This window comes from Argiope bruennichi, chromosome 5 (assembly GCF_947563725.1).
Source record: "Argiope bruennichi chromosome 5, qqArgBrue1.1, whole genome shotgun sequence".
Lineage (NCBI taxonomy): Eukaryota > Metazoa > Arthropoda > Arachnida > Araneae > Araneidae > Argiope > Argiope bruennichi.
Genome location: NC_079155.1, coordinates 75,303,881 through 75,314,854, shown reverse-complemented (window position 1 = coordinate 75,314,854; position 10,974 = coordinate 75,303,881). Strand labels below are relative to the sequence as shown.

The window sequence follows — 10,974 nt, the reverse complement described above, 5'->3', positions numbered from 1 at the left end:
GCGACACAAAAACAAAAGCAAGAAAAAAAGGGACGAACAAATGATCACTAGTCTTATATAAGATGGGATTTCCGGCCACGCGCCAATTCAATACACGTTTTGACCTTTGACACCTTGGTAAGGGCACCGAAGGCATCACTTTCATTTGATAAGTAGATTGATTGCGCGGTAATTTTTACACAGCTTCACCCGTGGAATGAAATCAAGAAATAAAAGAATATTTTACTAGGGGCTAAATTAAGATAAAGCTTCGGAAATTAATTTGGTTTAAATTAAGGGTTTAAAATATCTGTAATCGTCTCTGTAATTGATTCATTGTAACAATTAACCACTATTAAACATTTCTAATTTTATTAAAAGTGGAAATCTGCTTACATTTTAAAACAAAAAAATATCTTTATTGTTTAATCTAAAAAAATTTTATTAATAGATTGTTTCAAAGTACATTGATCATTTCTCATTCAAAACTTGCTCCACTTTTTACATTTTGAAAATCAAAAACACCAGCTTAGCTTTGTAGATTCACCATAGATTCTGTTATACTGAGCATTTGGGATTTTTGTAGACAGTAGCCTGAAAATTTAACAAGAACAAAAATATCAATTTGATGCAAAATACATGCATGTACAAATAAATATTCAATGAAATGAAATATAAAAATTTAATTGCATTTTTTCATATCATAACCTTACGGCTAAAATTACTATTCGATTTGCTACTAAATCTATTTCAATCAAATCAAGAAAAATAGAGTTCACGAACTGATGAATCAAGTCACCGGATTGTTCTGCAAAAATATAAATATCAACAATTTTCACACATTAGCACATTTCATTATTCTAAATCTTTTCATCTGCTCGACCACAATTGACGCCAAACATAACCATTAATCACTTTTGTTGCGTTTATAGAATCAAAATCTGCGCCAAATACAGAAATAGAGACGTTGGCGAAAAAGTGTAAATTTTCGCTGAGAATTTTATGTCATGTTTGAGGCATATGTTGTTTTCTATCAAGCTAATAGATAAGCACATGCATTATTTAAATGTCTAAGCATATAATATAACTGCTAATATATATTTATTACTTTTCAATTGCTTTAGTGAGAATTTTCATTTCGCGATAATTAAGTTTTAGAAAACATAACTACGCCAAAAATGTTGAATATTTCTTATCTCTGAATTTTAATATTCTTTTTCTCTTAAAGTTTTCTTTATAAAACTGTTTTAGTTTTTTTTTACTCTCATTTTTTGGGAAATTGCAAATTTTTCTATTTTTGCTTAGTGAACATCTTAAAGCTATATTTGCATTTTTAAATGCTATTTTCTCAAATTCTAAATTTTGTTAAATATCATTTTATTATAAATAAAATTCAATGTATAGTTTTTGTTCAAATTTGGTGGTGTAGTTATTTCCCAATATGTTCTGTAGATATTGAACTACGGAATAAACTATCTGCTCAAAGGAATTTTCTGTTTTAAAGTTTCATAACGCAAAAAAAAAAAAAAAAAACAAAAAAACGGTAGCGATCTTATTAAAACTTTCTTTCGTGCCCTCCAATAAAGATCTTGGATAAATCTTGCATTGGCTAACAATAGTAATGAAATATAAATTTTTTGGTGTGAATTTTGTATTTTTAATGAATCTATCGGGAGAATTTTGGACACATTTTTGCTAGCCGATTGACACAATACAGTTGTGGCCACAACATAACATGCTAAATTTCATTGATTTTAATCATTCCATTTATACTGCGTTTACATACCTGCAAAAATACAGACGATCAATCGTTTGACGAATTTGCTTCAAAATTTATATAGGTAATATTGAAGTTATCTGCAAGATTGTGACGAAATCCTTTGATAAACTTATAAATGGAAAGTTTTTGTTTTACATATATATATTTTTAGAATTCCTCCTCAAAATAAACATGCATTTCTACCAATTATTAAAATACTTATGGCTTTTATCCATTAAATTTTTTTTCATAAGGGCATTGTTTTATCTATTTTATGCAAAAGTTTAAAACTTAAGTAATATATAAAATTTAAAAAAAAAAGAGTTCATCCCGAACGTAGTTAACCTTAAGTTAATACCTTAAACCTTACCTTACTTTATAATACATTATACCTTAAGTTTCGACCAAATTTTGTTCTATAATAGCTCAAATTAAAGCCATGCTTGGAGCTAATGAAGACAGTGCTGTACTGCTTTTACACTCGAAATCAGGATCTATGTTTATCTAAACGAATCTTGAATTAAAGCCTGCATTTTGGTTTTAACTCTTCTTCCTTACATCGATTCAATTTAATAATTCACAAAATGATAACTCAACTTCTTATGCACAATATGTTCATAAAAGTGGATAATAATTTAAAAAATATAATCAAGGTTTTTTTTTTTTTCACTTAATAAGCTTATATTTTCAGATTCTAAGCTGATAAACTCAATACATAACACTCATATATTAACAAGTTGACTGCCATGTCATACACATTCGCGTGACAGCAAAATTTCTCAGTCAAGCGAGTAGAACAAGACGTTGATGCGAGTTAAAAACAAACAAACCTATATTTAGTTTATATCTCCTTGTTTTAACCCGTTGCTCAGCATGTGAATCATCTGTGCTATATTACATGCATACTCTCTAATTGGATATTTTCTTCTCTACTACAACTAAAAAAGAGAAAATAAATATCCATCTTGTTACTGAATGGTCCAAATCACTTGTATCAATCATGGCAGCGAACGTGTTAAAAATGCATTAATTGTAGGATTTAATTAAATGTTATTAATTAATTTCAAAGTATAAGCATTTTTCTACTTACTCCGTCTTCTTCTTCAATTTCCTCAGCTCTACACTCCAGTCCTTCGTCGCAGGGACAGAAGTATCTGTGGCTAGTAGTGTCGCCTAATTTTAAGCCAGGGACACACCAGTCATCTGCGAAGCGGAAGAAAATATCATTATTCCTTTCCAGGACTGCAAAATTATAAAGCGTAAAAATTATCCTTCATTAAACAGGATTTCTCAAACTATGAGCCTTTGTACCTTTAATGGCTTTTTCTACCTTTTATGGTACATTACTTTGGGTGGTACACTTTTGGCATGAAGTGATTAAAGCCAGGTACACACCAGTGAGAATCGGAAGAAAATATGATTTGATTTTGATCCTTATTTATACGATGCAAAATTTAAAAAGTTTTAGTGCACTTGTTCTATCGTATATATATATATATCTTTCTGTTTAGGATTGAATCCAACTTTTTATATAAACATTTATTCTTAAAAGGAATCTTTTTTGGAATTTAGAAATTTTCATCGTCACTTTTTTTAACTGATTTTCATCCACTACCCATATTTATGACTTACAAGGTTGAGAAAATGCTTTTCCCTAGTAGCACACGTATATTATACAATATTGTATGTTATTAAATAATATTTGAAATATTGCATAATATTGTATTATATTAAATGATATAATATTAAACAATAATATACAATATTGTGCAACAGCATGTGCTGCCTGGGTTTTTCCTGTTTCCATAAGTAGATTGTATGAAATAGAAAGTAACCGGAGCAATGAAATATTTGAAAAGTGTCTACTGCTTAATTAGGATTCCATGCATAAAAAATAACTTTAATAGTTTAAATTCAGCTCAAAACTTTAACAGTTTGGATTATATTTTATTTAATAGCAGGATATAGTAAATCAAAAAAGTTGACTTAATAGATAAAATCATGGTTACACGAATAAATATTCTTTTAACTTTTTTCTAAAGCTTTGCCATTCTATTTTTTTAAATAGATATTGCAAAATTCTTCTAGAAAGCTTTTAACCCCAATATGTATTGAATAATGAATAATTCAATGAAATGATACCTCTCGCATTCAGGCCATACCTGTAAATATAAATGATAGGCCAACATTTATTTTCAAATGAAGATCTGTTGTCTTACAAATTAATCATAGTAAATGAAATCCCATGCCGGGAGACAAACAAATTCATATTGTGTAATCAAACATCTAGAAAATAATCTAGTAAAGAACAATTAATCTATCTTTTATTATGTTATTCTAGAATCGAAAACCCGTACTTTGAACCTCTGCTGTCATTCTTTATGTTTGAATTTTCCTCCGATAGGGACTGAATTCTAAAGAAATGTTCAAACGAAGCCAACTACTGCGAGCAACGGAATGTCACGCCTACATAAGGAACATCACATAACCCATTGAGACAATGGCAAATGGTTGTCCAGATGAGAGAATCATTTGCCATTGACCCATTGCGGTCACGTGATCTTCTTGAGGTAGGCGTCAACTTCCATTGCTCACAATAGTTGACTTCGTGTGAATGCTACTTGACAAAGCAGCAAATGCTCATTTGCCACTGTCTCAATGAGGTTACTGGATGTTCCTGAGGTAGGCGTGGCATTCCATTGCGCGCAATTGTTGGCGTCGTGCGAACGCTGCTTAATAAATAATTGTGCAATGATAAACAATTCGGAAATCTTCATTTACCTTTCTTTCGCAGACTTTGGCATTGGGGATCTTGCCGCAAGTGAACTTGAACGCAACACTCATTTTGGGAGCAGTCGTCGTTTGACTTGCAAGGAGAACCGACTTCCGCTAACTATGAAAAAAAAAAAGTACAAAAAATTACGAAGAAAAAAATGTTTGCATAGTTTTCAGCATCTAATAAAACTCATACAACTCGACTTTCTACCTAATTAGATTACCTCTATCGATTTTGATCGAACTCTTGAATGATCCCTGATCGCTTGGTTCCAGTAGAAAAAGTACCATCCAATTATATAGTGGAAGAATATGATTCACATCGTGAATCAGGTTTTGTCAATGGTAGTTCAACGTATTAACAAGAATGACCTATTTTAGTTCTAAGGTATACGACAACAAAAACGAAAAAGAAACATTTGATATATCTGCATTTGAAATTTTTTTCTTTTGCTCTTGATATTTTCTTATGCGTTTGTGCCACTTAAACTTCTCGGATAAAGATTAACAATGAAAAAATGTAAACAGCTTACTATTATTTAAAATTTGTATAATTTACTAGTATTCGTAACGTTTAATACATAAATAAGGAAGAATCGCATTTCTGAAGAATTTAAACTCTCAGAAACTTTAGGACTAATTCAAGTGAGCTGTCCAAAATTTCATTTAAAAAAATTTTCAAACTAGGGTACATGTGCCCTTAATAATGCATTAAACTATTTTTGGTTGTACAATGTTTGCACAAAATATTAAATAAATGCCACAAATTTTTTAGATGCACGTAATCATAGATATAATTTTGATTTATATATTACTAAATTAAAAAAAAACTTTTGAGACTTTTGATCTAAGAAATCTTGTAAAATATTATCTTTTATTTCGTTTTTAGTTATAGCCTTCGTATATGAAAGTTCGTAATTCTCAAATGTTTTTCTCCAAAGTTGAGAACGTGAGAATTTATCAAAATATCAAAGTCAAAATTTTCAATTATTGTAATATTTTGTGTGCTATATGAGAGCAAATAATTTTTATCTAAAAATGAATTTATCTAATATAAAAAAATCTACATGCTTTTTCTAGCATCACTTCATAATCCTTAGAAGCCCTATTTTGGGAATTATTTAAAAAAATATCAATATGCTCATTGCAGTAGCTAAACAATAGGAAATATATATATAATGCCTATTGTAATTTTTTCTTTATTACTTATTTTGAAAAAAAAAAAAAAGCAGATATCGATATTTAAGCAGGTATCGATTCTTCAAGCAAAATATGCCCTTACAAAAAATTATTATGTTATAGAAAAAATAAGATATCCTATTTCAATAAATTCTGCCTAGTCGCTGTACTGTAAGTACACGTTAATTTCTAGCTATAATAGACGCCATTTTGAATTTGAAGAGCATAAAAGGACTTTACCGATCACCCTGTATATGTGAAAGCATTTATTAACAAATGCAAGAACTTAAATAAATAACATTTGAATTTCCGTTATCAAAATCGTGGTAATTTATTAAAATTTAGACCAAATCATTTGAAACTAAATGTCAGAAACTCGTGCTGTGAAATATAAAACACTACATATAGTGAATAAGGGGACAGGACTCACCAAAACACACTTGTCGCTACCTTGGAGGGTTTTTTGACCCCTACAACAAGATATGTTCAGAGATAGCATACTTTATAAAGATAATCGAAAAGAAGCTGCTTTATTATCTAAGAATACGAAAAACGCGAGAAATAATATTCTTTTAAATAGTTTGGGTTTCTTCGATGTCGAAGTTCAACGAAATCAATAAAATCGGCAGTCGTTAAATACGGCAACATTTGAAAGACACAAGGACTATTGAAGAAGATATAAAGTTGTCTAATTTTCTCACTGGTGAGTAAGACATTGCGATTACCCAATATCCTATGGGACAAGTACAAAGTATTAAAAAACGTAATGAAAACACTGCTGTGAAAAGTTTATGATAAAAAAAATTCATAAAAAGGAAATGTAACAGTTACTTAACTATGCTACCTTCTCTTTTGATACAACAGATGGCGTTACCTTATTGACATCAAGATATATTTCCCATGATTCTTCTTGGGGGTTCATTATTAAATTGTGTGCTAAGTAAGTGTCGCGTAATTTCGTGTTCGAGTTGTCTTGTTAAATGTGGAACCCAGAAACTAATTAAATAACTGTTTCTGAAACTCGTCTATTTTTTTCATGTACCTCATAATGAAGTTATGAAGAGTCTTGTCCTTTTACAGAAATACTAAAAGCATCTAATACACTATAAAAAGAATCATGGTTTCAATAAAATGTAATAGATCATGTTTTTCAATTTTTACTTTAATTCAATTTAATCTCAGGGAACAATGGCCCAGTCTCAGTTCGAACAACATCACTTGGTGATTCGTGAGGAAAAATTATACGTACAATCAATACAATTATACATTATTTAGATTTATACTTGCAAACGAAAAATTGACATCAAGATTTGTGCACTGTATAATGTTAATGATTTATTAAAAGCTGAATAATGTTGTTTAAAATTTAAATATTTACTACAATTTCTCCTAAAATTTTATGTTCGCATAACGAACACCAAGTCAAACCGGTATGTTAAATTATAGAAAATTCTTTTCATATAATTCGTATCCCACCTCTTTTTACTTCCGCTTTAAATATCACATCATTTATCTCTTTAGACGATCACTTTCGAAACTTCAGAAGCATTTAAAAAAAATATCAAAAAAAGTTACATCTTTATGTGACAATGAATCATTTTAGCATTCTGATATACAGAAAATCAACGCATCTGCTACTTTCCATCATTTTATCAACGTGTATTATCTTTTTAACACGTTTTATTTCTTAATAATTTCAGTTTCGCAATGTATCCTTCAAGGATTCAGTGTTTGATTCTTATCAGAAATAATTCATATCTTAAGATTTCTTTTGTAATTTCTGATAATATTTATTTTTACAAACTGGAATATTCGCTCCTCAAATGTCCTGTAGGTTTACATAGTACGGTGTGCTTTGCATTTAACATCACACCAAGGAAATAATATGATATAGATCTGCAACTTAAGTGCAAAGATCCTATAACAAATTTCATTCATTTAGCTTTCATTAACTTTCGCGTTTCCATGCCCACGAATGATAGATTATAAAGCTATTGACCAATATGGTACAAATTTTGACAAGGATTTAGAATTACGGTGTTAGAATTTTATGCTAAAATTCACCTATGTAGCTTATAACTTTTTTTAGTTATCTCGTTTAAATACACAAGAATAATCAACCCGGTTATGATTTTGATTCAAAATTTGATGCAGAATTGTATTTCTAGCAATAAAACAAAATGCTGAATTTCATCTATCTAGCTGAATGTATTTTTGTTATCATGTTTGAATGCATAAAGAATGACTCACAGATTTACAAGTTTCCTTCTCTCTGACTTGCATTTTAAGCTAGTAGGTTCAAAAAAATTTTCTTATTGTTTTATTAATTTATTTATTATTATACTTATTTCGTCCCAGGACGATGTATAAATTTTTATACTTACAATATTTGTTCTCCATATTAGAGAAAATAACAGTAATTTGAAGTAAAATTTTTGATAACCCGAGGTCTGTCAAAGCTCTGAGCAAAGTTTTTAACCTACATATCTCTATATACTATGTTTACCATGTATAAAGAGCTTTTTTTTTAACATACTGTTGTAAGTTTTAAGAAGAAACAAAAAAAGATAAAAGTTTTTTTTTAATAAAGAGTCTATTAAAAAAAGAAGAAGAAAAGAAACATCAGCACAATTTAATCAAATGTTCTTTAATATTCCTAACTAGCCAGAATGACGACAATAAAAACCTAAAGTTTAGTTGAAAGTTAAAAAAAAAAAATTATTGGAGACGATTTTTTACTCACGTGATAAAACGTAACTGACATACCAGAGTCAAACATTAAATTTGCAACACATGGTGTAGTTGCTGCTTATAACTTTAAGAACAAAATCGGATCTTTTGATAGTTAAATATTGTGTATTTGCATTTTCATGGGCGACATAATTTTAATTTTTATAACAAAATTTTAGACCACTTTTGATTTTTTAAAAATTTATTTAAAACTGCTTTCTATTTGCATCAGTATGTTTCATGTTCATTAGACTTATTACCTTAAATTGCATTAAAATGTATTGCATTTCAAAAATATTTTACTGATTTTTTTAAACATATATTTATTTGAAATAATTAAAAAAAAAAACTAAAGTATAAATCTCTCAACCAAAATAAATTATCCGATTTCGCCAATCATCGTTTCGTTTGAAATCTCGTGGCATCTAGATACGCCCAATATATCTCCTGAATTTTCCATAAAATAAAACTTGATAAAAAAAAAAGTCTCAATTCACAACCACAACAAAAGAATCAGTTTTGCCAATTTCATCATTTTGGATGCATAACTGATGAAACATAATACTCTGTATTAAACAAATGTAGTTTAAAATAATGCATTTGCTAAAATATAATTCATTAACCATTTAACTGCTTCGACCTCTTCGGAAAATGCTTACCTAAATTGTGTTGCAAAAATTGAGCGATGACGAGTGTACTCGTCAAACACAGAGTATGTGTAATATGAAATTATGTTGTAATGAAATGACTTTTATTTCAATAATCACATTTATTTATTTACTTAAACTAAAATACATTTTTTTTGCATTTATGAACGAAAAGAAACATAAAAAAATTAATTTATTATTTTAATTTGCTGTTGGAGAATGGTAGTGAGCAAAGCATGACATAACGCATAATAATCTTTTATTTGTTCCTTTGATTTCGACTTGGCCTCAAAATATTTTAAACATCTTTAAATTTACGAATATGTTTGAGTTTTTATTAAAATTGTAATTCAGACTGCAAATTGTCACTACTTATTACTCCTGACGAATAGACTCATCATAACGCAAAATGCTGTACTTTTCCCATGACGAGTAAACTCGTCACAAACTGTAGTCGAAGGCTATGAAACTAATTAATTTTCATAGGTTTCATTGGTTTTTATAAAAAGGAATTGTGAATCAGAAAACTAGAAACGCTAAAATTAAGCTAATACTGGTCTCATAAGCATTATTTCATTTCATGCGAAATTTAAATATTTATTTAATGGACATTGGCATACAACTGTGATTAAGCGTGAATTGACTCCATTAAAGAATTAAAATTACTTATATTACTAGAAAAAAAAAGGAATGAGAAAATAAACGATTGTTTCAATAAGTAAAAGATTTGATCTGACATTGATAACAGCATATACTCATCGTACAATTGATTCCAATTTTAACTTGGTACAGTACACTTTACATTTATTGTGCGATCATTAATTAATCTCATATAAAAATCCACTACAGTGTATGAATAATAATGCATATAATTAATTCGTATTGATCAGTCAACTAAACAAAAATTCGTACATACCGCGATGAACGCGATGCAAAAGAGTACAGCCAATACACAGAAAGCTTTCATGGTGACGATATGTGCAAGTGAAGTGGTCTAGACAATTCCAGTCGAATTTTGAATACAGAGCGTGGGAAAAAGCAGACATATTAAATAAGTAAATTTCCATACGGCGTCTATCAGAAAAAAAGCGATAACATTTTTTTTTTTTTTTGTGACTAAGTGATATCAGTTACTTATTCGTTTAGCGAATGTGTTAAGCATTTAATATGTTCTTTAAATGGATAAGGTAAGGATAATATGTTATAATTATGTTGACTTTTTTAATGTTTAATAAGAAATTCGGAACAGCTTTTTAATTTTCCTTCAGATGTTAGATGTTTTGCGTATCTTAATGTCAGAATTCGAAGAGATTCTATTCTTCATTTATCTTGCAAAATACAAAATTATCAACCTGTCATATATGTGCCAGCAGTGGTACTATACATTTCTTTATATAGTTCGTTTTTTACACAAAAATATTAATGAATATAAAACGTCGTTTCTTTTATTATTCTGATTTAAAACGAAGGAGAGTCAAAAAGTAAAGGGACCTTCAAGAAAAAATGCACTTATTCTAATGATAGAAAAAAAAATCATACATTATTTTATTAATTTATTTTTTTGCATAACCACTCTGGACTTCAACGCATTTTCCCAACGTTTGACAAGTTTTTTGATTCCGTCAGAAAGCTTTCGGTTGTATCTGTAACCAGTTTTGCACCGCATCAATGACTTCTTCATCGTTTGCAAATCTTCTTCCTCATAGTGCCTTCTTCAATGGTTCAGACATATAAAATAGCTTGGAGCCAGGTCTGGACTGTATGGTGGATGTTCCACCATTTCGAATCCCAACTCCTTTATTGTTTCGGCAGTCCGTTGGACAGAATGTGGCCGAAAGTTATCTTGCTGCAGGATTACATCTTTCCGCAATTTTTCACAACGTTTAGATCTAATTGCAAGCTTCA

The 10,974-nt window shown here is 29.3% G+C and overlaps 1 protein-coding gene across 1 annotated transcript; it reads right to left on the bottom strand.

Annotated features, from left to right (window-relative positions):
- Positions 1–376: 376 nt before the first annotated feature.
- On the bottom strand, positions 377–10,089 carry LOC129969293 (toxin CSTX-20-like). The gene is made up of 4 exons (XM_056083794.1): positions 9,986–10,089; positions 4,520–4,631; positions 2,829–2,941; positions 377–573 (listed from the first exon to the last, which is right to left on the bottom strand). Exons 1-4 carry the CDS (start codon positions 10,034–10,036, stop codon positions 538–540), a joined length of 312 nt encoding a protein of 103 aa, XP_055939769.1. The 5' UTR covers positions 10,037–10,089; the 3' UTR covers positions 377–537.
- Positions 10,090–10,974: the final 885 nt, after the last annotated feature.

Coding starts and splice junctions, on each gene's coding strand:
- LOC129969293 (XM_056083794.1), bottom strand. CDS start 10,036: ATGAAAGCTTTCTGTGTATTGGCTGTACTCTTTTGCATCGCGTTCATC. Junction 2,942..4,519: donor CCAAAGTCTGCGAAAGAAAG/GTAAATGAAGAT, acceptor TCCGCTTCGCAG/ATGACTGGTGTGTCCCTGGC. Junction 574..2,828: donor AAATTGAAGAAGAAGACGGA/GTAAGTAGAAAA, acceptor TTAAATTTTCAG/GCTACTGTCTACAAAAATCC.